We start from the raw sequence: 27,809 nt of genomic DNA, 5'->3' as shown, positions 1-27,809 counted from the left end.
TCCACCTCTCAGGTTGCACCGAAAGATATCAGACCGTCTGGCTTTCTGACATCTCTTCCTTGATGAAAGAGCTGAAAATCAACCTTGACAAAACTGCATTCAGATAATGCTGAACCCGTCAATCACCATCAACACCCTCATAGTCTATCTGGCAGAGATAGGCTGTGACTGTTTTGACTGTGACTGTCTATCTGTGCCAGACTTTGGCTGAGGAAGAATCTTTGTAATGTCATTTTAGATGACACACTTTACTTCTCTGATCACATCACACCAACCACCATATCTTTGAAGAATACAACCTTTTCTGACGACAGAATCTGCTCAGGTTCGTGTGCAAACCCTAGCTATTTCTAGATTACAGCATTCGGAGTGCTCCTGTCTGTCTGGCTTATAACCTCCAAAAGTCTCATGTACCATATGACCCTACTACTGAGGTCATACCACTGGCTTCACTTGTCTTGGCATCTTAGGCATCAAAGAGCTCCACATTTACGCACCTTATTTCAGACCTACCTGCACTCCAACTTAGGTCTTTAACTTCAAGGTGCATTGCAGGTCCTTCTCTGAAGTCTAAACAAGACCTAATGCAAGACCTTGCTGCTTCAGTGTCTAAACACTGCATGGGAGTGTGTTTAGATCCCTGCTGAGGACTGCAGCCTCAGACAATATCAATGATGGTGCGTCTCCTGACTCTTCTCTGCACCCAATAACACATACTTTTCTCTACACTCAGTACGCTTTAGTTGTCTTTTGCATCACTTCTTGGTTTTTTAATTTGCTGTAATATTATTTATGGCCTTAAGTTTGAAACTGTCTTTCCTTCAACGGTTTGCATGTTGTGTAACTCACTCTGGATACGAGTGTCTACTAAGTTGCTAAATATAATTTGCACACCAATCTTTTATAAACACAGCCTAACCTCCCTATCCTACAGCTTTTTCACATAAAAACGCTCCGATACCAACATCTGAAATCATGTGATGCTATGTCACATAAGCCTAGTGTATTTCGCTGCACTAACGAACAGAGAACGTGATGTATTTCACGATTACTTTTCAAAGCAATGCATTTCCAGAACCTTCAAACTGACCCTCAGTGGTGGAATGAACCTCCAACCTCAATCCGGCCAGCAGGATCTGTCACTATCTTCAAAAAACGACTAAAAGACCCATAGCTAACCCCTAACTTACCACTCCAAGTAAATAAACAATAACAACCCTTCTGCAATTACTCTGGCTCTTACACCTCTACTCTGCACACTGTGCCTCTCTAGAACGCGATTATAAATCTTGTATGCTAGCACTACTTGTATTGTTCTCCACTTGATATATCGCTTTGCTTGTATTTCCTCATTTGTAAGTCGCTTTGGATAAAAGCGTCTGCTAAATGAATAAATATAAATGTAAATGTAAAACAGACGGAACTACAGCATCTTCCTACAATACAAGTAACCTGATAAAACATCTTATGCCGTTTAAACAGTATCTTTAATAGTCGGGGTGAGTGTGGCTGACCCGTGTACGCATAGCACTATCAGAAAGCATGATCATTAAAAATGGGAGTGCGGTGGTGTCATACATTTGCATGCAAATGACGGTATTCCCGAGCATGGCCCAGTGAAGTGAAATGCACAGAGAAATTGCTGCACATGAGAACACTAGAGTTCTGTGAGTAGTACTGAGTACTGAGCACTCAGGCATGCACGCGTTCTTCCTGCTCATTTTGCTCGCAAAGCAAGGTGCAATCCACAATACCTTGTACTCATTGCCTTCGTGCTCATTATTAAAGATCCTGTTTAATCCACGTAAAACATAAAATTCAGCATGAGGAGTTCATTGCAAGCAGCACACAGAAGCATCCAACATAAACAAGGGGCAGTGGTGGCACAGTAGTTAAAGGCTCTGGGTTACTGATCAGAAGGGCAGGAGTTCAAGCCCCAGCACTGCCAAGCTACCACTGTTGGGCCCTTGGGCAAGGCCCTTAAATGTAAGTCGGGCTGGATAAGGGCGTCTGCGAAATGCCATATAAATAAATAAATAAAATCAACAGAGCTAAATAAAATGTTCCATGATACCCCTGATTGTGTAATACTAAGTAGGTTACTTATTTGGTATCAGTATCGGTTTTGACAAGTACCAAAAAACATGGTACTCGTATTCAAGGAAATGGCATCAATGCTTCCTTAGTTTTTTAACACCTGTATAAAGATCTACGTCTGAGATTTACACACATGCACAGGGCAGAGAGGGCTATAAGTACAGCAGGAATGGGAATGTGCTCGGTGTGAACCTTCTAAACTAAAGAAGCAGGGAGCGTGTGAGAGAGAGGTCAGCCCTGAGGAGGTGTATGTCAGCAGGACAAGATGAGATTTATGATCTCGCTAAGTGAGAACTGATTGAAAGCGACACTCGATCATTAAGAAGAAGGTTAAGCCCTCAGAGTGAGCGTGAGGATGGGTTCTAGTCCAAACGGCTCATGGATACCAATGAGAGGGCAATTGTGTTGCAGTAGACCTGCTCAAGCAGCAGCACTGATAATGTTTAACAATGTCCCAGAACAAATTAGACTGGCTTGGCTGTTATTTTCCCTCTGTGTAGTTTAAAGTAACATTTTTCTCCCTGAATCAAATAATACGCAGCAAACTAATATATTTGGTAAATGAATCCATCCCAAGTAACCTACTTAAATCGGACCTGATGATAGCAGCATGTATCGTCAGTGATGAGTCTAAACATGAACCCTGAAACTAATTAGCAATAAGAGATTTATGTGTTATTAAATTATACATTTAATTGCAATCATGACTTGCCTGCCTTACAGTGTTTAGTAGAGCATAAATACAGTTCACCCTGTGGGCGTAATAATTCCTGCCATTATCAGTGAATACAAGATGAACATTTTCTCCATTTTCTTGCCATTCTGTTCGAAACTAATGATTAGACTTGACCAGGAGGCCATTGTATGATGGTAAAATAGTGGCAAATCATATCCATTACTGATATGAGGTCTGCTAACAGCTCTGTGTATTCCTACACGCAAGTGCAGTCATTCAGCACTTAGCGAAATAAATTTAGACCCACAAAGAGAGAGGGGAAGAAGTAGCTAATAAAAGGAAACGGAGATATTAACAGTAACATACTGTATATATTACCAGACAGTACTGTATATGATGTTTTAGTACATCTTTAAATTGACTACAGATAAGGGAAAGACAAAGCTATATTAGGCCTGTTCAGGGTTTAGGTGAAGTGGCCATGTACTACAGTGGAGGGCTGCAGATGTAAATGTGAGACGTCCATTAGGAAGTCTACTGAGATTCACACTGATGACTCAATTTGATCAAAATAATGTCCTGGCCTTGCTCTACTGCAGAAAAACATAACCTTCTTTAGTTCAACGAGAGCTACACCAAAAGAACTTAGAAGTGACAACAGCCGTCTATTAGAACTAGTATTAAAGCTTAGAGGTGTTTTTGTTTTCAAGGTTTGATTTCAACCTTGATTTTTTTTTTTATACTTCTGGTCTGAAAAATTATCTCCGGCCTCAGCAGGAAAGCAGCGCTACTTAGCTCTGACCCTTTACAAGAGCAATCACAGGACACAGATGCTTTTAATATAGAGGTGAGACAGGTTAAAGGAGAAGGAGAAGCTTTTCAGTGTTTACAATGCTACTGCAGTTTACCTGGCGAGCAGCAGAGAGCTCTAAAGCCATAACCTGCTCAGAATTACAGAAACAACAAATGCTGCAAGGATGCTTTCTTGCCTTTAGTCTGTTTGTAGAGTCTGCATTAGAGAAAGACTGATACTTTTAGTTTGTTTGCTAGCTGAGATGGTTTACTTTCATACTGCAAATATATTTTTCCCCACACCAATCTACACTGAAATATCACACTGACATAAGTATTCAGACCCCTAACTCAGTACTTAGTTGAAGCACCTTTGGCAGCGTTTACAGCCTCAAGTCTTTTTGGGTATGATGCGACAAGCTTTGCACCCCTGGATTTGGGGATTTTCTGCCATTCTTCTCTGCAGATCCTCTCAAGCTCTATCAGGATGGATGGGACCGTCAGTGGACAGCCATTTTCAGGTCTCTCCAGACATGTTCGTTTGGATTCAAGTCCGGACTGTGGCTGGGCCACTCAAGGGCATTCACGGAGTTGTCCCTAAGCCACTCTCGTGTTGCCTTGGCCATGTCATTTTTGTCAGGTGGCCCAGCCTGAGGTCCTGAGCACTCTGGAACAGGTTTTCATTAAGAATATCTCTCTATTTTGCTGTGTTCAGCTTTCCTTTTAGCCTGACCAGTGCCCCAGTCCCCGCTGCTGAAAAACACCCCACGCTACCACCACCATGCTTCACCATTGGGATGGTGTTGCACAGGTGATAAGTGGTGCCTGGTTTCCTCCAGACATGATGCTTGGAATTGAGACCCAACAGTTGAAACTTTATTTCATCAGACCAGAGATTCTTGTTTCTCACAGTCTGAGAGTCCTTTAGGTGCTTTTTACAAATTCCAAGAGGAGAGTCTTCTGTCTGGCCAGCTCGGTGGAGTGTTGCAGTGATGATTCACCTTCTGCAAGTTTCCCCCATGTTAACACATGATCTCTGGAGCTCAACCAGAGTGACCATCAGGTTCTTGGTCACCTCTCTTACCAAGGCCCTTCTCCATCAATTGTTCAGGTTGGCAGAGCGGCCAGTTCAAGAAAGAGTCCTGGTTGTTCCAAACTTCTTCCATGCTATTGGGAACCTTCAATGCAGCAGAAACTTTTTGGCAACCTTCCCCACATCTGTGCCTCAACACAATCCTGTCTCTGAGCTCTACACGCAGTTCTTTTCACCTCATAGCTTGGTTTCTGCTCTGATATGCATTTTCAGCAGTTAGACCTTATATAGACAGGTGTGTGCCTTTCCAAATAATGTCCAATTAATTGAATTTGCCACTGGTGGACTCCAAACAAAGTGTAGAAACATCTCAAAGATAATCCAGAGAAATTGGATGCACCTGAGCTAAATTTCAAGTGCCATAGCACTGAATACTTATGTCAATGTGATATTTCAGTTTTGTTATTTTTAATAAATTTGCAAAGTTATCACAAATCTGGTTTTTGCTTTGTGATTCATTTAAATCATTTTAGCATAAGGCTGCAACATAACAAAATGTGAAAGAAAAACGAAGGGGGCTGAATACTTTCTAAATGAACTGTATAAACAACTAGTTTAAAAATATTTTGTGTACTGTCTCCACTGTTTATTTTCTCCGTTTTGATCGTTGGTCTAAATATCCAGAACACACTGCATTATTACAGCTCTGCCATTTGGCTCTACAGAGAAATGATCATCTCAAGAAAAAGATCATCTACAGAAAAATGATGCCTGCAACCAATAATACACATTATGTTTGGTTCATTTCACGCAGTCGGCTCGATTCAGGGTCAAACTGCTTTCTCACTGTAATTAAGCCATGCTAGAATACAAATGAAAGGGAACCAAAACCACCTCACTCAGACGATCCCAGATCAGTTGTTTTGGTCCACACCTGTGTGTGATTGCTGCCCAAACAAACCACATCAAAGAGGAAAAACACACCAGGGTTTGATTTAAGCGGACTAAGCACTGCATATGTGAATTCATCGAAAGGAAATATGAAGCTTCTATTTCCAATATATACTCCACACCCAAAGACACATGCACACCCACCCTGAGGGCTGAAGGAGGCATCGATAGCCGAGCCGTCCCAGGACTCAACGGCACTATCCACACTGGGAATGGTGGTGGAGTAGATGTCTGACAGCTTCCCTGGCTTCTGCTGATTCTCATCCTCCGCATCGCTCAGTTCACCCAGATGCTCAGTCACTGATGGCTGCTTAGGACTTGCCACTGTGTATAAACACACACACACACACAAAATAAAGCAAACACTGAGCCTGGGGGTGCTGAGCTTAATGCAACATCGTAAATTGAAAATGGGAAAAGCCATTTTTTCCCCCCAGAGCCACAAATCAGTGCTCATCCAGTGACTCATGTACACACTTTGAGCCATATGTGACTCATTCAAACATTTTGAACTAGAAGTCGTAATAGCCCACTTGTGTCAAAAACTGTTTTGTTTTAAGGTTTATTGGTTTTGGATCAAATAAATCCTCGGCTTCATACTGCAGCAGCATTATTATGAAATTCAAACAATAAAAACATTATTTTCTCCTCGTACCTCTGATCCTTTATTGCAAATTGTAACGGAAATAAAACACTCAATGTTGCTCAAATAGCAGCGATTCACTAAAGGGATGGGTGTGCATGTTAGAATGCAGCCTAATAGTTATGGAAAACAAAACCCAAAACAAAAACAAAGCATACACTCAACTTCAGAATTATTGGCACCCTTAAGGAAAATTAACCCATGCACTGGGCGATTTTCCATCTTAAAACACATAAGCATTCGGTTTTATTTTAACAATATACTTTTTTCAAACCTAAAATGTGTAAATTATAGTATTTTTTTCTTTCTGTAAAACATAAGCTTCAAAATGATCAGCAACTCACAGTGCCCTCCACTAATATTGGCACCCTTGGTAAATATGAGCAAAGAAGGCTTTGAAAAATTGTCTTTATTGTTCAACCTTTTGATCTTTTGTTTAAAAAAAAATTATATATATATTATATATATATTTAAACAAAAGATCAAAAAGTTGAACAATAAAGACAATTTTTCAAAGCCTTCTTTGCTCATATTTACCAAGGGTGCCAATATTAGTGGAGGGCACTGTATATAGTGAAGCCCTCTCTAAAGTGAACATCATCACAGAGCCTCCCTGGCTTGTCTTATAAGTTTGGAGACACTTGTGGAGAGATCCTGAAGCTTTTTTTATATTCTTAGATTTGTGCATGCGGACTTCTCAGTTCAAGTCAGACCACAGCTTTTCAACAGGGCTCTTTCTTGTGATATTATACTTCAAGTACAAAGGCATGATTGCTATCATACAAAAAGCCGAGGCTTACCTCTTTCAAGTATAATACTGTTCTGGGTAAAAGTTATTCAAAATAATTCCAGAATGCCACATATATGTGCAAATGTTTGAAACAAACATTGTGTAAACAGTGTAAGCAAACTGTGTGTGTGTGAGAGAGAAAGAGAGGGGACGCACTGTTTGCACTCTAGTGTTTATGTACACAAAGGGTGATTGATCCATTACTCACATTCTCCCTGTTTCTTGATCTTCAGAGTAACGGATTCTCCAGCCATCTGAAGCAGGTGGATAGCTTCACTCAGCGGCTTCCCCTTCAGGCTGTTATTGTTAATGGCCAGGATACGATCCCCAACATGGATCGCCCCGGTCCTATACGCCGCAAACAATTTGATCAACATTTCTATACTTTCAGTAAAGACTTTCAGAACACCACTGGTTAGATTTTCAATCTTTACATTGATGTTCTCATCTCTACTAGTTGGAGTATCTAAATATTCTTTTAGATGTCCAGTGGCAGCTTTTGGGTATATACTTTAATCAGTCCATACAGGATGTGACAGTGTTTTTGTGATTGTTACGGCCAAAACTGCTTTATTTTGCTGTGGCTTGTTTCAATATAAGCGGTGCGGAAAACTACTTGAATTGGCGAAATTGCACAAAATTGTTTTGCACAGTGGTGTTTGTTTGTAAATGAGATCTTTTAGCTGTACTCATGTTCGACGCACATGAATCGAAGGGGGCTTTGGCTGAATGCGTGTTGTGATAATGTCACATGGCGCGTTGTGCTGACATGACATGATGCATCTTGACCCAAATCTCTGGTAATTTCGAAAAATATTGTGGCGTTTCCTTGATTTTGCCTTAATTTCTGTTATCGCAAAAATCCTGAGGGACTGTTTACCGACTGTACAATATGTCTGACAGTGAACAGAGTTAAAACAGTGGGTGTTTTGGGGTAGAGTAAACAGGAGTACCTCTCAGCCAGGCCGCCCTTGGTGAGGCTGGAGATGATTATGGGGTCGAAGGGCTCCTCGGTGCCTGAGATGGTGATGCCCAGCGGGCCCCCGTAGCGCTTCAGCTCCACCGTGTAGATGATGGCACCAGAGCTCTCCTGCTCGTCTGCAACACAGGCCAACAGCACACGGGCGTCCATATCAACACGGCCTAGACGCAGGACACCTCACAGAGGGGCAGAGAGCAGAACGAAGACAGCCCTCACAACACCGGACAGAGAGAGTGAAAGAGAGAGAGAGGGAGGGAGGGAGGGAGGGAGGAAGGAAGAGCAGGTTTGGCGTTGATGGACAGGGAAATGGGACAGAATTCAAAAGGGATCCAGAGGTTGTAGAAGAAAAATGGGAAGGGGGAAAAAAAAAGAAAAGGGCAATCGAAAGAAAGATTGGGAAAATGTAGGATATAAAATTTGGAAAGGGCTGTCTTAAAATGTACGGTGGAATCAAAAGGCAAAATGTGAGGGAATCTAATAGGAATATACAAGGACACCCATCACTAGCTTCAAAAGACTAGCAATGTACCTGTAATCAACTGCAGGAATAATTATGCATCCTGACAGAGTGCAGACACAGGGAAAAAGCGCATCCATGTACAAGGCAGCATGTTCAACTAAACATTTTCCTCAAGGCCCAGAAATGTCAGACACAATCGTTACCTGAAACCCTTCTGATGAGCAACAGTACCGAGTGATTCTAACGAAGCTAAATATTGTTAAATATAATCAATTAGAAGTTATCCCAAAAGCCTGTGGTCTTTTCCCATGCATTTAGCAAGAAGCTAGTTTCCAGCATTAACAGGGCTATACAGGGTTCTAGCATTAACATGGCTATACAGGGTTCTAGCATTAACAGGGCTATTTCAGGCACAAACTGAAAAGTGTGCAACATGATTTGAAAGAAAGGGAGTGATACTAGTGTGGAGGAAGCAGAAAGTAAGAGGAGAACTGTCCTCCATCCTCTACAGGAGCTCATGAGCACACCGAACACTCTCCGTAAAACAAAAAGGTCACACACTGCCAACCTGTGAATTTGGACTCATCCAGATTGAACAGGAAGGAGAGAGAGAGGAAGAAAGAGAGAGAGCTTGTAGACTCCCCCTGGGCTGTTCGCTTTATCCTGCAGCCTCTCAGCCATATTAATGAAGGAGGGAAATCTCATCTCTCACCTCTAGAGTCCAACTCCACTGCAAAATTCAGGAAGAACGCAGCGGGACATGCGTGTGTTCTCACTCCATGACAGAGGGAAGTACATATTCAATTACTGTGTTAGCAAAGTCTGGCTCAACAGGAATGTCATTCTGTTTATGGAGTGATGAACGGAAAACCGTCCCCCTAATGACCCTCTTCACATTAATCAAGAGTTATAAGACAGCACTCAAATGCCATACTGGCGATTATTAATGATTCATTACCACAGCTACAGGAAAGGAATGAGGAAACCTGATAACCCATTACTCCGTTATCCCATTCGTAACAAAATGTATGCTGAAAAGAAAATACCTCCCAGTTTCAGTCAGGATTCAGAAGAGTCAGTGTTACTGAAACTACCTTCTTGTATTTACTTGACTTTAATAGAGGCGCAGACATGCTGGAGCTCCAAAAGTGGCCTAATGGCAGTGTAAATGATATTTGTTGTCAAAATGAAGATCTTTCAGCAATGTAGCCATTAAATGGGTGAAATCTTATATTACTAGTAAAGCTCATATTATATCTTATATTACTAGTAAAGCTCATATTATATCTTATATTACTAGTAAAGCTCATATTATATCTTATATTACTAGTAAAGCTCATACATTGCACATGTCGTCACGTGTGTCATTTTGCTGTATAATTATCTCTAGAACAAAACTTATAGGGAACCCATACAGCCCTATTAAAATGACCTGATTACCTATTTATCACATGAATCCACATTTTAGCTTAAAATCTTATGCATGTCTTAAAGCAAGCCAAAACTTCAGGTTAATGATTCAGATGAACCAGCTTTAAATTGCTTTAAATTAATATCTATCCTTTATATCCTTTATCCAGCCAAGCCATTATTAATAAACAGAAATGATTCATTTGATCAGGTGCATGAGCATAAATGTTGTATAGAGACTAACCACAGAACAGAAGCCTATAATGACCTGCACCATCACACCCTGAGTGTTGGAGGGGGTTTGCGGGGGAGGAGTTTTACTGGTTAAATAAAGCCAGTGAGCATTTAATTGGGCTGATTAAACTCATTTTCCTCTACGTGCACAATGTTAATAGTATTAGAGATTAGAGAATTAGCCTTCTGCAGACATTGTGTGCAAAGGACCAAGACACACTGTATGAGAGCACTGAAGCTGAAAACACACGGTGTGTGGATGCCTGTCTGTGTACACCTGCAAAAAGCAAGCAACAGAATGACAGCCATTAAAGTCCCACTGCACTTGTTGTTCTTCATCAGGGACTTTCTTTTATCCTTTGTGCTTGGTGCTGTGTATTGAAAGTGTCAGGCCAGTAAACAAGCCCCATCACACAGTTTCTAATCTTACTTCATATGCAAATGTCAATGTCTTTGAGAATATATTTATTTATTTATTTATTTATTTATCATGCCCCTATTGCCCAGGTTAAGTGAGTGTGTGTTACAAGGCCCAGGGGTACCTGAGTTGTCCTCATCTTTACGGATTTTGAGCTTGACCAGTTCCTCACACTGCTGCAGGATCTGGACAGCGTCTTCCATGGAGCAATTGTCCAGGCGGATGTTGTCGATGGCCAAGAGCTTGTCCCCCAACTCCAGCGTACCCGTCCTGGACAGGAGGATAGGAATATGCACCTTTCAGAGTTGCTCATACACACATACATATTTTATTATCTTGTGTATCTTGACCTTCCACTCACTTTTATTTTTACAGGAGTTGAACAAAGATGTCTCTACACCTACTTCTAACTTTAATTTAAGTAACAAAATGTTTTAATGGTTAAAAAAAAAACAAAAAAAAAAAAACAGCTGGATGTTTGTGGGGGGAAAAAAAGCTAAATTTGCTTTGTGTGGATCATTCAAAACAAACTTTTTATTTTTATCTACCACTATCTACTTTTTCCAAAAATGAAGTCTATACAGTAAAAAAAAAAAAAAAAAAAAAACCTGGCCGTTTTCTGTTAATTTCATGTTTGTTCCTGGCTGTAGTTTCGTGTTTGTTTAAGCTTGGCTTTTGGATTCTGTCTATTGGTTTGGATAATCAGCTTTGGAATGTATTTCTGGATTTGTGTATCAAACTTTGTAAATAATCCTGCACGATAGGCATAGAAAATGTGTTTGAATGAATGCATGTCATTTATGGCATACTTTCATGTTACACATTTTATGTCTTCTCATTTAAAAAACAACAACAAAACAAACTCACAGGAAAAATTGTTGACTTCCAATAGGCACTTATGGGACTCCATTCTGTGGCTGCATTTTTGGGACATACATTGCCATATGTAGGCCTTACAATGCTGTTATACCCTATGTAGTGACCATATATACTGAACAGGTAGCCATTTGGAATTCAGTCCTTGTCAGAACCAGATTTTTCCTGGCTCTCAACATGTCTAATAAATATATAGTCAAGCTAAATAAATAAAAAAGAATTCAAGATTCATTAATGTTTATGATAGTATAAATGTAGAAAATTAAGATATTGCTTTGAGATAAAGGAATGTGACAGTCCTAGTATGACTCAGTAGATTACACATTAATAAATTATAATCCAGCACTGTCAAAGCGGCATTCAAGTGAAAAATAAAAAATAACTACAAGTACTTGTAGAAGTACTTGATTTTGATTGTACTCAATGTTATCCACTGAGTAACCCACTACATGGTACATGCGTATGTTCAGCATTTTTCACTTACACAGACACTTGATATTTGGCATTTTTAAAGTGTATTGCAGGGGCGCACAGTGGTTTAGTGGTTAGCACGTTTGCCTCACACCTCCAGGGTCGGGGGTTCGATTCCCGTGGCTCTGTGTGTCTTGCATGTTCTCCCTGTGCTGCGGGGGTTTCCTCCGGGTACTCCGGTTTCCTCCCCAAGTCCGAAGACATGCATGGTATGCTGATTGGCATGTCCAAAAGTGTCCGTAGTGTAAAAACCGTCATGAGTCTTTAATGGAGATCCTGACATGGGCTCGGGAATACTTTGGTAAACCTTTGTCAATCAACACCATTTGACGCTGCATACAAAGATGCAGGTTAAGGCTTTACTATGCAAAGCAGAAGCCATACATCAACACTGTCCAGAAGCTCCGCCGACTTCTCTGGGCTCGGTCTCATCGGAGATGGACAGTAGCACAGTGGAATCGTGTTTTGTGGTCCGATGAGTCGACATTTCAAGTAGTTTTTGTACAAAACAGCCGTAGTGCTCTCTGAACCAAAGAGGAAAAGGACCATCCAAGCTGTTATCAGCGTCTGTCATGGTATGGTGGTGTGTCAGTGCCCATGGCATGGGTAACTTGCACATCTGTGAGGGCATCATTAATGCAGAAAGATATGTACACATTTTGGAGCAACATATGCTGCCATCCAGAGCAGGACAACACGAAACCACATTACATTACCTGGATTACAAGCGCATGGCTGCGTAAGCAGAGAGTGCGGGTGCTAGCATGGCCTGCCTGCAGTCCTGACCTGTCTCTGATTGAAAATATGTGGCGCATTATGAAGCGAAAAATAAGGCAACGAAGGACCCGTACAGTTGCACAGCTGAAAAAATGCATAATGGATGAATGGAGGAAATTCCGCATGCTAAACTTAACCAATGGTATCTTCAGCACCCAAACGCTTAATAAGTGTTATTTAAAGAAAAGACACAGTGGTAAACAGTCGACTGTCCCAAATTTTTGAGTGTGTTGCAGTCACAAGATGTGTTTTCAATATAGTACAGGGTGAATTGAATTTTGAAATGACTTTTTTTTTTTGTATTTTCCATATTGTCCCGACTTTTTCTGAATTGGGGGTATAATAATAATAATAATAATAACAACAACAACAACAACGTCATACAGGTAACCCACATCACATGTATGCTGCTAAAAAATCCCATGTAAAACACTTTCCTGCATCCTTGCTGTACTATATTCCTTTATTCACACACACACACACACGCGCGCACAGTTTTTAAGAGAGCAGGCACTCAGAGAGAGAACACATCCATTATTCAGAGGACTGGCCTTGGTAGGTATTTCTAGATTCTGTGACACTGAGGCATATTTTAGAGGACTGAACGAGCCAATGATATTCCATTATTACCAGCCCAGGGATTTTCCTGCATTGAACATTTTTGGCGGCCGCTAAAACAAATTTTTCTCCCACCAAAGCCTTATTTGATCAGTTACTGTCATGTAGATCATGCCATGGGCACTCATTATGTAGAGATCCCCTCCCCCGCGCACTCTCTGTCTTCAAACTAAACACTGTCTTTGCTCTCTCTCTCTCCCTCGCACATATTAATCAAAATCAACTGACACGACGGTAAAAGTGATGAAGTGTTTTCTGTGTTGACACAAATCATTTGCGACGTCCTAGCAGCCAGGATTAGCACAAAACGCGTCCACGTCCGCTAGTGATCGATTCACGACCTAATGACTCTTTTGAACCGATTCATTTTAATGAATGGTTCAAACAACTGACCTGTCCAACACTGAACTCACGAGAGGTCACTGTCTGAAACGGTGTATAACAAATCATTTACTCAGAACACTTCCGAAATGAGAACGTAAGTGTGCTTACACCATTTAGCAAGCGTGGTTAGTAAGATTTAGCCTTAATAATCCACAGTATTTTCAGGTTATTTATATGACAGCGTGTATTAAATTACCTATAAAATCTGAGCTGAAACCAGAACAAAGCACAAAACAAGTTGTTGTTCGCGAGCTGCTAATTTTAATCAATTGTATATGGTAGAAAATTAGACTATTAGTTAAAATAAACTTTTTAATGCTACTTTTTAAATATTGATATGATTATATACCCAAATAATTATCAGGTCTAGCAAAAAAGGATTTTATCTTTTATTATGTCCTGACAGTGATTGTTTTTTATTTCATGAATAAATAAGATAATATATTTGAAATTTATTGTTAGTATTGGACTCGCAGATCACGTGGGTACGGTACTTTTCACTGTGTGGGTGGATGACCATGTCTGTCAGCCACCACCGAAGACCATTTCTGACCCAGGAAAAACCCTGCAGCCAGGTAAGTAACACTACCCCACATATTCACATCGTACTGCGGCTGAACTTGTACGAACGCTTGCATTTAAACAGCTCCTAATGATCTCTCAATTGCTCTATCAAGCTGCATGAGAGCACAATTTAAGCGGCACAGAAATGAGGTGTGTATTCAGCAGAGACGAAGCTGAATGGCCGCATAATCATGTCAGCAGGGTTACTGTCGCATTAAATAATCTTGATCCTTGTATTTCGTGTCTAACCCAGTTTCCCCATGTTAGCACATGATTATCGGGTAAACACCTAAAAATTATGCAACAGCCCAGCTAATTAGAGTATCTCTGCTAAATGTAGAGTAATTAAAAAACATTCACAAATGGAACAGTTCAGCACAGAGGTAAGCCTTCTTCCTGTTTTACTCTCGCTGACTTGCATCATGTGTTTTTAATCAACATTTGCATACTGGAGAACCCCTCTGTGACCTGTGAATGAGTCCGTGGACGTAAGCCAGCACTTGCACTTGGTGCTCCGTTTTCTGCTTTAGTGCCTTTAATTAAATCACCCTGTGAAGCTCTATACCATCAGATTGCCTTCCCTCTGTGCCCTGGCATGTTTCTACACGCACACACACACACACACACTCTTGCACTGCCTATCAGCAAAGGTCTAACTGGAGCTAAACATATAACACTATCATGGCTCAGCATGCTCATATGTGTATCTCAGCATGAGGGATGTGTGCCCCGGTATCAGTCTGTAGAGCAAGAACGATGCAAATGAGTTCCCCAGGTGACGGAGTGTAACAGAGGAGTATGAGATGTTGGTGTAAATCACACATGATGGTGAGGTGAGTGGATTACTGCAGGGTTCTGAAAGCAGGGGGTAACACGTTTAATGATTACAGTGGGGTTCAGACTTGCATTTTTTCCATTTATTCATTTTACACTTTTCCTGGTGGGGGTGACTATAGCAGCAGGCTTAGAAAATCAGCCCAGACTTCTCTATCCCCAGCCACAGACTCCAGCTTCTCTTGTGGGATTCCCACTGTTCCAAGCCAACTATGATGTATATTCTTTTGAGCGAGTCCTGGGTCTGCCCAGTGGGACATGCCTGATGGGAGCAGCTCCAGCAGGAGCTGACCAGGGGTTGCCTAACCACCTCAACTGGTTCTCAATTCAGAGGAGCAGTAGGTCTACTCTGAGATTTGACCGGACTATCAAGCTCCTCACCCTCATCACGAAAAGCAAGCCCAGCAATCCTGCAGAAGAACCTCGGTTGACCCTGCAAGCTTATTCTTTCAGTTACAACACACAGCTTGTGGCCATAGTCGAGACAGGGATGTAGGTAAGCCGAGGAGCTTTGTCCGCAAACTGAGCTCCTGTTTCACCACCACAGACAAGTACAGTGACTAACACTGCTGCTAGTTTCCCTTACTGAATAATTCATAGTAGTCACTGAATAATATGTTTTAAGATGAATAACAAACCACAGCTTTACTAGCTGTATAATATAACACCATGTAAAGTTTATTTGCATGTACAATTTCAATGGACAGCAATATCTGGTCACTGAAATCGCCATGTGGCAGAAGTTAAAAAAATAAAGGCCAGCATGTGCTTCCTCCAAGATGTGAAACCATTCAACTTGGACTTGGGATTTGAACTCGATTTCTGGATGACAGTGCGAACGCTTTTTTGTTGCACAGTCCGAGATTAAAAGTGTTACCTGTGCGCCACACTGCCCTTCTTGATGTCAGAGATGATCAGTGAATCACCTGGCTTCCTGTTGGATGGTGCTGAGAGAGAAAGAAAGGAGGGGAAAAAACAAAGAACTGTGAACAAACCTGGCAAGAAACCCAGTGAATAGTGTAATCAACTGTCCTCTAGATCTATTTGTTTTTATCGCACATGTTTAGGAGAAACAATCAGGCGTATTCCCAAGATCCAGGATCCAGACACGTTTTTACCAATAAATTTCCATGACTTTTGAGGCATATTTTCATGACCATACGCTCCCTGAAATGTCCATGTATACATGTAAAATAAGAATAAAAATCCATGTCAAAATTTACCACAGCATACCTTGACTAAAATGAAACCAAAGCCAAAATAACTACAGTAAGGTCAGTGTGTATTGAAGATTGTTTACACACCTATACTATAAAAGTAGTCCATATGACACAACGCTCTAGTATGGCCACTTGGAGTATAGTTTTTATGGGTCACCTTTAAAGCTCATGATGACCATCTTATGGAATAGAGCCTTAATTGAGTGGAAAAGAGAGGAAAAATATTTTCTTTTATAGTATGAAAAGTAACAATTTTCCTCAGATTTCTGTGTTCTATTATGAATAATACATGGGTTTATGAGATTTGCAAATCATTGCATTCTGTTTTTATTTACATTGTACACAGCATCCCAATTTTTTTTTTGGAATTGCAGTTGTACAAGTTGCAACTGTACCAGACTTTACCCCATGCAGAGAACCTAACGTTACTTGAATTGTTTAACCAAAATGAATAATTAAACATATATACAATTATGCAGGTATTTGTGAAGCAAATTTCCATGACTTTTCCAAAATGTTCTGGGTTTATTTATTTTTCCAAAACATCTCCAGGCCTGGAAATAGCTATTTTGCAATTCCATGACTTTTCCAGCTTTTTCATGACCGCATGAACCCTGCAACATCTACACTGAATACTTCACTCAGGAGATGCCATGAATGAACAGCGAGTCATTTTTTGCTGACGGAGTAATTGCCCATATCTCTTTAGTGTACAGCCTCAAGTGGCCCCGTCACTACCGAATTTCCTTTGAATCACACATCTGCAGTGTCCCATGACTTCATCAGCTCCCGTATGTCTTTGCTCAATACTGATGAGATACAGTGTGCTTTTAGCTAACGCTGCAAAGTCTGTGTTTTGGTATTCTAAACAAGCAGACTACATCCTCTGGTCCTTATTTCTTTTCTGCAAATTTATAAGCATGCATCTTTGGCAATGAGTACACTGAATAAAATGTATTGCCATGCATAGATGCTGCAAGCTGTGGAAAGTAGTTTGGAAAAATGAGCAGACATAAGCCTGATGTCCCCTGCTAATGAGTCTCCGTCTTCTGAGTGAGCTAAGGCAGTATGGCAGAGGAAACTGTTACATGAATTGTTGCAACATACAAATTTGGTTAAGGGCACTCAGAAGGGCAGAAACAAAATCCCTAATATAAACAAGAGGAGATAAAGAAAAATGGTGGTGTCAGGCAACAGGATGAGAGACTGAACAGAATGGAGGGATTCAATTGTAAAATGTTGATGATTCAATCTAGATGCAGAAGATTACACTGGTAGCCTCAGATATAGAGAGCAAGCAAAGGCAAGAAATTGCCTCAAGGACTGTCAATCAGAGGGAAGTGGGTTTCAACAAGTCCCACTCTACAAGAACAAATTGTCAAAGTTAGAGAAGCACAAGCACAGAGTGACTGGTCCATATTTTATTATTCAATCTCAAAACGTTTCTCTGAATATCAGACACGCATCACAGTGTTTCCTGCTATACAGGCTTATCTCAGAAGATATTGGTATGTCCTTTGTGAAGCTACACATAAACACACATCCTTTAAAGGGGTCAGAACATGATTTTTAATGTTTTCCTTTTGTTAGGAAGTGTAATGTATCTGTTTGTGCATGTATAATATATGCAAAGTCCCAAAGCTCATAGTCTCCCCTAAAGGGATTTATTCTATCTAACAGAGAACACTGCTCCAGACCTGCCCGAAACGCCTCGTTCCAAGTCCAGATTTACTTCCGTAACATGTCTATGTCACAGCCTGTATTATCAGCGTAATCCCGCCCAAAGCCATGTAGAAATGAAGAAACGTGGCGAAGCTTCAGTGAATTCAGGCGCCATGTCGTGGAGACGCCGTGTGTTTTGGTACGAAAGCAAAACCTCTTTGTTTAGCCTTCCGAAAATGGACAAAATCAGCGGTTACTGTTTATTTATAACGCTGTTCCTGAGCTGAAACCCAAACGTTTGTTTGTGCACAGCGCATTTTACAGAGGAGAGCTTCCTGAACCTGGGCGAGTACACGGCACGCTACACACGAAGGATACTCCTGAAAAGTGAGACGGTTCCCACATTGCTCGGACAATCCTGTGCTTCTGAATCAGAGCCTGTAAGTGTGTTTGATTCTTTTATGAAGTATCTGCTATTGACTGTTCAAATGTGGAGTTTTGTGTTGTGGCTCAGTTGTAGACCTCTGCTAACGTGCTAGCTTAAGTTTTCCAAGTTGCCTCAGGTTTTTTTATTTTAAGTGTTTGTATGTTGGTGGTCTGCCAGACGTTGATTGTAGCTGCTGTTGTGATTGCATCTTAAAACGGTTGATATCAATTAAATCACAAGAATCTTATCTTTCCAAAGATATATCGCATGAGTACCTATGTACACACAGAATTGTGTACTGCCTTTGTCCCGCCGGCGGGGTCGGCATTTACATCGTATCTGAAAGGTAAGAGTTACAAAATAAAAACTTGTGAAATGTTCTGCTCAAGTCGTGTCTGCAAACTTACTTCCGCTTGATCATCCGCATTTTCTTAATCTGACTCGGGCTCAAACTGATACGATAAAACCAACGACATGTTGCTTGGGAGCTTAGAATTGCTTTAGAAGCCTTAGAGGTTAAAGCTAACCCAAGTGGCGTTACATTTCCGACACACACTTGAAGTTTTTAGCCAATCACAACGCAATGGGTCAGCTGGCCAATCAGAACACTCTGGGCTTCTTGGAAGGAGGGGCTTTGTAGAAATCGGAGCTTTTCAGGCAGCCTGGGAATAGAGGTAATGTACAGTGTATGACTTTTTTTTTTTTTTAACATTAAAGCATGTTAACCTATTCTATTATACCCAATAAACAAAATAATCGACGTTTAAATATCATATGACATGACTCTTTTAAGCCTTCTCAGTGGGTTCTCATGAGGCACCGCCTCATGTTCAAGAATAAATGTGCTGCAATCATTTGAAGTCTGTTTCACAATAAAATATCTAAGCGCAACACAATCATTTGAAAACTTTAGTGGATTAGTATGACAATGACATTTCTTCTAGTGACACTCTACATTGTTCGCCAGTGGGTATTTCTAGCTTGACTTACTGAGGGTTGCCATGATTTTCCTGGTAGCACATTGCTAGTACAATATGGCTCTATAGTGAGCTACAAAACGTACACAAAACCACTGGATTTAATGGATGAGATGTCCAACTACAAATTATATATCTTTCCCATTTTGATGACAAATTAGATCCTGCTACAAGATTTTGTAGCCTTTAAATTGCATTGCAAGTTAAGGGTTGTATTCCTAAAATAGTTCCACATCATAACCTCCCTACCTGAAACACAAAACATGAACCACTCCTTTCCTAATTTGGTCACGTGCGAATCACAACCCAATACAATAAATAAAACAGCTCGTCATTATCGCACAACAGCTACCAACTGGGGAAGGTGAAGGCAAACACGTGCTTTCTCCGAGACACGTGAAGCCAGCCAACCATATATAACACATATAACATAACAGCTGCTCATGCTTTGATTCACAAGGAAGACAGAACTGTCATACATCTCACTCAGAGAAGTTGTGGCCTACATTGAAACCTTAAGGGCTCTCCACAGAGGGAATAGCTTAAAAAAAAAAAAACACAACAAAACAAAAAACCTGTAAGGTATTCAGATTTAAAATATATTATTAAGAGTGTGGTATGAGCTGTCAAAATAAACCAGAAGCTATTTGTGATCAATGCTGTCTACTTGTAGAGGGGGGAAAAAAAAACCCCCGGTGCTGTTCTGTTTGGATGTATCAGACATTTCAAGCCTGTAGGCAGCATGGCAGATTTCACCAGCTGGATCTGGAGCTGTGACGAGGAATGAATATTTGGAAACAAACAAAAAAAATGAAAACGTTTCATAGTGGAGAAAAAAGAACTGCACCGTCATACCTCGCTCCTGTTGAGAGTCACCACACCGTTTGGCTTTATAATTTTATAATTGCATAACTCCACTCAAGTTTTTCATATCGCTTGGACCACCCACTATGTGTGGGCTCCTGTCAGTGTAAATCAGCAGTTCTTATCGAAACAAAATGATTCTGGCCATTTTGTTATGTTGTTTGATGCTGGATTGTTTTTGCTACATCCTGGCTAGATAAGAGCTTTCTGTATGACGTCTTCTGTAAATCTGATTTGTCTTTGTCACCATCTGCTGTATGGAGTTACTGGGTTGAGTGGTAAACCCTTGCTACTGCTCGACCGTGTTACTACGCGAGCGTCAGGCTGAGATCGCTTTCTTGATTCATGATATGAAGCAAATATCCCAAACACACATATTCCATCACCTCAGTAAGGGAAAGCTTATCAAGATGAACGCTAATGTTTCTCAGCTGTGCTGCATGAGGATGCTGTTTAACTCTAATATATGATAATATACAGCGCTCGAGAAGCCACCTAGTCGCATCAATGTCACATAAATCGCAGTGTTCTACTTAATCAGATTCCTCCATCATGGGTGGGACTGACTGATAAAAAATAAAAAAAAATCCGAAGTGGGATAAACAATAGGTCCAAGAGAGCTGTCCCTGGCTGACTTTACCGGTTCAGGAGAAATATGACCTAGTGTCAGACATAAAGCTTGGTGGTGTTAAGCACTTCACAAAGCACATAAATAAGGTGCTACTTGGAGCAGCGCGAGAGTGTGACCCTGCAGGCTGTTTGCTGTGTCCTCAGCATGTTGCACACAATAACGTCAGTGGAGCCGACTGTTCTCTCATATTCTTTCCTGTTGTGCTTTCCCTCTTTTCTCTAGCCGTCACACAAACATACAAGCGGTGAACATGGCTGGCTGGCTGTGAGCCAGCTGAAGGAGGTTTATTAGAAGGATCTTCCATGTGACACAATGTACCCTGGAAAATTGCATTCGAGAGGGTGGTATTTATCACGTCTTTCAGAATTAGGGTGTATAATGTATCTCTAGAGAACTCATTGTTCCACTGTTGAAAGTAAGATTTCCTATATACTGTATCTGAAAGGGTAGTGTGGGTCTGAGAGCTTAGACAATGTCGAAAGCTTAGCTAAGAGAATATTTTACATAAGATCCTAAAGTTTGCTGGAGGTAGTGCAGCAAATCCTATAAGGACAGCTTGTTTCTTTAATGGGGCGCTTTATAGAGTTTGAAAATTTTCAAAATGGTTCACTTTATTCATATCCCTACACAGCCCAGATTGGTGTGTTTATAGAAACCTTATTCTATTACAGATGGTTAAATATCACTACAGATGGTTGGACAGTTGCTAAAAGCCCACATATATTCAAATCTCAAAAATTGAGATGTTATGTAAATTATGCCGATGGTGAAGCATCCAGGATTCCCGGAGTAAAGAAAAGTAGACACTTTCAGAGTGGCCAAAGTTTTTATGTTCTACTTAAACGGCTAGTTTTCTACAGTGATGTTAAACACTCCATGCTTAGTATATGCCCAGTGTTACCAAATATACGTACATGCCCAGTGTTACCAAATATATGTATATATGCCCAGCGTTACTATTTAGGTAACACTCTACCTAGTTAGGCTAATGTTGGCTTGCTGAGCATTGTTAGCAGCTAACAGTCAAAGTAGATGCATTTACCTCATTGCAGTTCATATCTTCTGTTTTGACTCCACTCCAACTCTACTCCATGTCTCTTCACTTCACTTCATTTCATGTATGCTATTGAGTTCAATTTCAATAAACGTGTTTCAAATTTTAAATTTAGGGTTCTGATTTAACAATCTTACCCATAGGAAGTTCAAAACAAGGAAGTTCAAAGAAAAAAACCTTGGCAAAAAAATATACATTCATTAAATACACCACAGAAAAAATATGTAAATGGTAAATGGTTTGCACTTATATAGCGCTTTTATCCAAAGCGCTTTACACTGGTTCTCATTCACCCATTCACACACACACCAATGGTAGCAGAGCTGCCATGCAAGGCGCTAACTTGCCATTGGGAGAAACCTGGGGTTCAGTGTCTTGCCCAAGGACACTTCGGTATGTGGAGTCATGTGGGACGGGAATCGAACTGCAAACCCTACGATTAGTGGACAACCCGCTCTACCACCTGAGTCACAGCCGCATATATACATATATGTATATATTTAAAATACCTGAAATACACCTAGCTCCACACACCTAGCTTATACCAGAATTACACTTTGCAGGAGAACACAAATGCATTACCTCATTATTGAAAACAATAAATGTAATGAGAATGGAATGTGCTCAGGCAATAAATGATCTTTGCTTGACCAGGCAGTGTTAGAGTATATATGTAGTGATGAAACTTCTGGTTAAGGCAATGAGCATTCATCATGAAGGGCAAGAAATGGAACACTGAGCATCCCTGGCCAGAGGATAAAAAGGCATTACAGGTGATTCTCTCTGTCTCAGAATGACCTTCTTGAAAATTAAAGAGGTGGTAAATACAAGATAGGAACGGTGGGGGACAAAAGACAAAGTGAGCTCAATGGCAATGACTTAATGCTCACTATTAATAAGGTCTGCTTTTTACAAAATGTAGTGAGGCAAACAAATATTCAGAGAACCTCAAAGTTGAGAAAAGTAAGAGAATACTGCTATTTATATATGGCTTCAAAATATTTAAATGTGATAAAAATAAAATCAGCTGCCATTTTTCTAGATCATGTACTAAATTCATAACTGGCGCAGAAGGTCCATCTGTGGCTAATTCATTCTCTAAATACCATCTGTAGCTATAATTGGAGAATTCAAGCCTGTAGTGTGTAATTCTGTAATGAGTCATGTCTGAAACTGTCAAAGACAAATGCTTTGTGTCTTAGTGCCTGCTTACAGCAAAGCCCTTTAATAGATCTTTCCATTTTCCATTCCCAGGCACCGTGGCAAATAAGCAATTAAAACCAATTTAAGCATCGGTGGGGGTATGTGAAACATAGAGGAGGCAGTGACATACAAGAGTCACTGTATTACTGTGTACTGCCTCTCTGATCACTAGGCATGGGGTAAAAGTCGGGGCAGCTGTAAACCAATAGAGATTCTTACGTGATTAATTTAGTACCACCTTAGCTGGGGTCATTGTATAATACTTTTTTATACAAAATATACATTTTGTCATTGCCACAAGTCAGAACACACCATCACGAGGGTTGCATGTTTTGATAAATCAAATATGATGGAAAAAAACTAATTACATTTACTAATTTATCTACTAGAAGTCTTCAGATCCAGTTAATAATTTATCTCAAACCCTATACAGCCAAGGACCCCTTTAGCTGTAATATATATATATATATATATATATATATATATATATATATATATATATATATATATATATACACACACACACACACACACACATTATATATATATATATATATATATATATATATATATATATATATATATATATATATATGTGTGTGTGTGTGTGTGTGTGTGTACAGCCTAGCATAGTGCTGCACATTGAAAAATCTGATTTTGAATTCCGAGTGTTTCAGGAGAAATGCACATTTCAATAAACTTCTTCTGGGAAATTAATCACAAAATCATTTGCTTCCAGAAAGTGGCTGTGGCCAAAGAATTAAATATTCAAAGGCTCATACAAAACCGATCATGGTAAAAACGTATGACCAGTATACCGGGCAGCTACAAACAGAAAAAGAAATAAGCTAATTACAGCTCTTACAGTCTGTTTTCACTCACAGTCCTGGGATAAATGCTGTTGCTGGCCATTTGTAGCAATTTGTTTGAATTATTCTTATTGTTATAAAGTTACAGCGTCCAACGTCTGTTGAATTCATATAAATAGGCCAGTCATTGATGCTAATTTGAATAACCCTTATATAATGAATAAGCTACATAGTGCATTATTACATACAAATGAATGGGTCTATTTGGTGCACCCCTTCTTTTTTTAAAATAAGATTTTAACCACCATGGCCCCTAACTCCAGGCTTACTCAGCTAGTGTCAAACATGTACTCAGACCTGATATCTAGCATCCATACTACAGTTCATACTACAGAATTGTCAGCAATACTAATTATACCTACGCACCACTGGTGCTAGGCCCCCTAATGAGACGATCCGTGTATTGACGTTTTGTATGGGAGAAAGAACGAAACACTCACAGCTAATGGTGATGCCCAGCTCCACTCCTGGCTTCTTCGGTAGCTTCACATGGAATGTGCCACTGCTTGGGATAACAGACTCTAAAGGATAAATAAAGACAGGGTGCAGCAATAAAGAGTACCATACATCCATATCACTTACAACCATAATGTCAAATCGAAAGAGAAAACACACACGAGTGAGTGAAAAGTGTTCAGAATTTAGATAACAAAGCCTCCAATTCTTTTCTCTGACAGCATCACAGACATTCATGACACAGCAAATTTATAAAGGTTACTGTGGAGCAAGAGAAGGTTGCAATAACTAATGGAGCAAAGTGTCCCCTTTTTCTCTGAGTGCAAAGCTACAAAGGACCTCAGCTGATGCCAAAAGCATCAAAGCACCATACAAGGAAATTCGACTGCCCTCTGATGGACTGCAATTACACATGTGCACCATGAAGGCCATGGATTTTTTTTTAAACACTCACTCAAATGCTCATTCCTCCTTTAGGAGCAGAGCACATTCTTTGTGTGCTGAAGCACCCCAGAATCATGGTCAAAAAACCTTCCAGCAAAGCCAAGGTCAAATCATTTCTCTTCCTGCCTATGTTCTCTAGAAGATCTAGAACAACGTGTCTGCTCAGTCAGTACGTTTACATGGACAACAATAATCCGATATTAACCCGATACTCTGATTAAGAAACTAGCATGTAAACAGAGATTATTGATGACTTTAATCCGATTAAAGTCATACTTGAAGTAAACGCAAATTGAATTAAGATATGTGGAGTATTCCTGTTTTAGTCACATTATCGATGTGTATTACAGACATGTACACACCTTAATCACACTTAATCACACTATTAACGTTGTGTGAGAGATTTCACCGCATTTTGCGACAGGATACATACACACACGGCAGTGCTCAACCATTTGAAGGCAAACAAGAGAGCACGGCTGCGTCCGAAACCATGTACTTACCTGCTATATAGTAGGAGAAATACATGTATCTCAGCTACTATATAGTAGGTAAGTAGATGGTTCGGGACGCAGACCACGGCTTCAAGAAGTTGTCTATTTGCACGTACAGCATGACAATTTATTAACTGCACTTGAAGCTTTCGTAAAATTAAAAATGAAACGCAAAACTGTATACAGTACCATAACGAAGACGAACTGTATGTTGATACGTGAAATTCTGGAGGGAACGTTGGACGGCGTGGCGTGAGGATGTAATGACGTGTGCCATTAATCGATCTAGGTTCTGTAACATGTAAAACCTGAACATGAAAGGAGTATTCTAAAAGCAACTCATGTAAACACCTTAATCAGAATATTGTCTTATTCAGAATAAGGTCCATAATTAGATTACTTCTGTCCATGTAAACATAGTCAGTGAGGAAAAAGGATCAGTGTGTAACTTTGTGACAATAATAAAAAAATAAAATAAAATAAAAATCACCCTGTCAGAGAATTCATGTAAAATATGTACATTACTAGTTGTTTTTTCTGCTCTGTGTGCAGCTGATGTTTGTGTCCATTATATAAAATCAGTGTCGAATATACTATCAGTATGGAAACTCAGAAATATACATAAAATGTAGAAATGGAAAAGGATTTGCGCTAAGCTTCCACATATTAATTACCATGTGTGTTTAGGATGGTGAGCTTTTGGCAGGATGCAGGCTCTGATCACACTGCCAAAGCTCAGCATGGGAGTGACTGATCAGTTCTGCATTTTCATACCTCCACCAACACAAACACACAGCCTCAAGATTGTACTTTTGGATGGCGTTCAATTCACTGTTTGCCTATAGGCTCACAACGATCACTTGTAAGCAGTAAACAGGTGGCAGACAGCTTGGATCACATAATAACAGACTAATCTAGTGATATTTTTGGACATGAATGGGCTGTTGATTGAACATGCTGGGCGACCTTACCTGCTACATCAAACTCAATCTCCAGCGTAACTTTGCTGGTAATACTGGAGTCACGCAGCAGCTGGTTGGTCTCTTCCAGCGTGCTGTCCTCTGTCGGGATCCCATTGATGGACAGGAGTCGGTCACCAATCTGCAGGACTCCACACCTGCGTACAGTCCAACACAAAGGAATCAACTCATTAATCTGAGATACTGGACAGAAATGAAGCAGCAGGTTAACACCATCTGTACTGTCAAGATGTCTTAGAATATCACAGCACACAGAGTTGAATGCTCGATTCTGATTGGTCAGAAGGTGTTGATATAGTTTTCTATCAGGAAATGTTTATTTAACATTCTTCTCCAGTGTCAGCATGTCGCCAGAGGTAAAGCTGAAACTTAATTTCTTTGCGAGCAAGACTCTTAACTAACTTCACAAAAGAGAAAAAGGAGGATGGTGAGGTAACGGAACTAAAACAGGAACTAACCTGTTTTACAGATGTTCCACAACATTAAATGTAACTAAAAACAAATTTAAAATGTGTGTTGTGCTTTAATTAATAAACATTTGTAATCATTGGCTGTGGTTCAAGAAGAATAAAACCTTTTGGACATGCTGTTATTGGAAAATAATCAACTTTCGGGTGGAATGGCCCTCTGCTACACTGTTGCTGACTATTTTTCTAAAAGAGCAAGTGCTTCATTCTGTACTTTCGACAAGAGTTTACATCTGAGTGCAAAAGTCTGTTTGTACACCCAATGATGTTTGAATGATTTTTGAATAGAAAAAGCTTATATTATCTACCTATCTCTCTCTGTGTGTGTATATATACACACACATATATACATATATACACACGCACACACACACACACACATATATATATATATATATATATATATATATATATATATATATATATATATATATATATATATATATACACATATATATACACACATATATATATATATATATATAGAGAGAGAGAGAGACAATATAAGGATATGTAAGTTTTATATGTAAAATCTATAAAAAATAAAATAAAATCCATACTTCCAAAATGTTAAAAACTGAAATGTGGTTGTATCAAGCAATAAAAAACAATTCAAAATATTAAGACAACTCAGCAGAAAAAATATTTTTAAACAGGTTTTTCCATCATATTCACAGTCACCAGACCTGGGAGGTATTGAGCAAATAAAATCCTGGCTTATAATAAATAGCCTCAATTAAACTAGCCAGACATGTAACTCCATGTTCAATGTGTTCCACTAACAAACTCCAGCTGTGATCTTCCTGCTGATTCAAGTCTGGCTGAGTCTGGCTGGACTAATCTAGGGGAACTTCTTTTTCTCCCCTGACAAGCTGGGATTGCTTATTATAAAAAAAAAAAAAATTATGCAAAAGGAAACCAATTGCGTATTAATGAAGATGCTGTCTGGCAGAACGTGTAAGAAACCATCATTTATAATACTTGAAAATGTTCCAAATCGTTATAGGCAAAAACTAATAATATAGTACACGCTTTTTTTTTTAGACTATAA

At 39.9% G+C, this 27,809-nt stretch overlaps 1 protein-coding gene across 1 annotated transcript in view; it reads right to left on the bottom strand.

The window, feature by feature from the left end:
* grip1 (glutamate receptor interacting protein 1) overlaps positions 1 to 27,809 on the bottom strand; it is a 305,869-nt gene that overhangs the window by 8,478 nt on the left and 269,582 nt on the right. The window contains exons 13-19 of the mRNA XM_053650250.1: positions 26,283 to 26,428; positions 24,358 to 24,438; positions 15,888 to 15,957; positions 10,611 to 10,756; positions 7,936 to 8,080; positions 7,191 to 7,330; positions 5,694 to 5,873 (exon numbers count right to left, since the gene is read on the bottom strand). Of these exons, the coding sequence (XP_053506225.1) occupies positions 5,694 to 5,873; positions 7,191 to 7,330; positions 7,936 to 8,080; positions 10,611 to 10,756; positions 15,888 to 15,957; positions 24,358 to 24,438; positions 26,283 to 26,428 (908 nt within the window). The remainder of the gene's footprint in view (positions 1 to 5,693; positions 5,874 to 7,190; positions 7,331 to 7,935; positions 8,081 to 10,610; positions 10,757 to 15,887; positions 15,958 to 24,357; positions 24,439 to 26,282; positions 26,429 to 27,809) is intronic.

This window comes from Ictalurus furcatus, chromosome 19, assembly GCF_023375685.1.
Source record: "Ictalurus furcatus strain D&B chromosome 19, Billie_1.0, whole genome shotgun sequence".
Classification (NCBI taxonomy): Eukaryota; Metazoa; Chordata; class Actinopteri; order Siluriformes; family Ictaluridae; genus Ictalurus; species Ictalurus furcatus.
The sequence above is the reverse complement of the archived record's forward strand: the minus strand, read 5'-3'. Positions and strand labels throughout refer to the sequence as shown.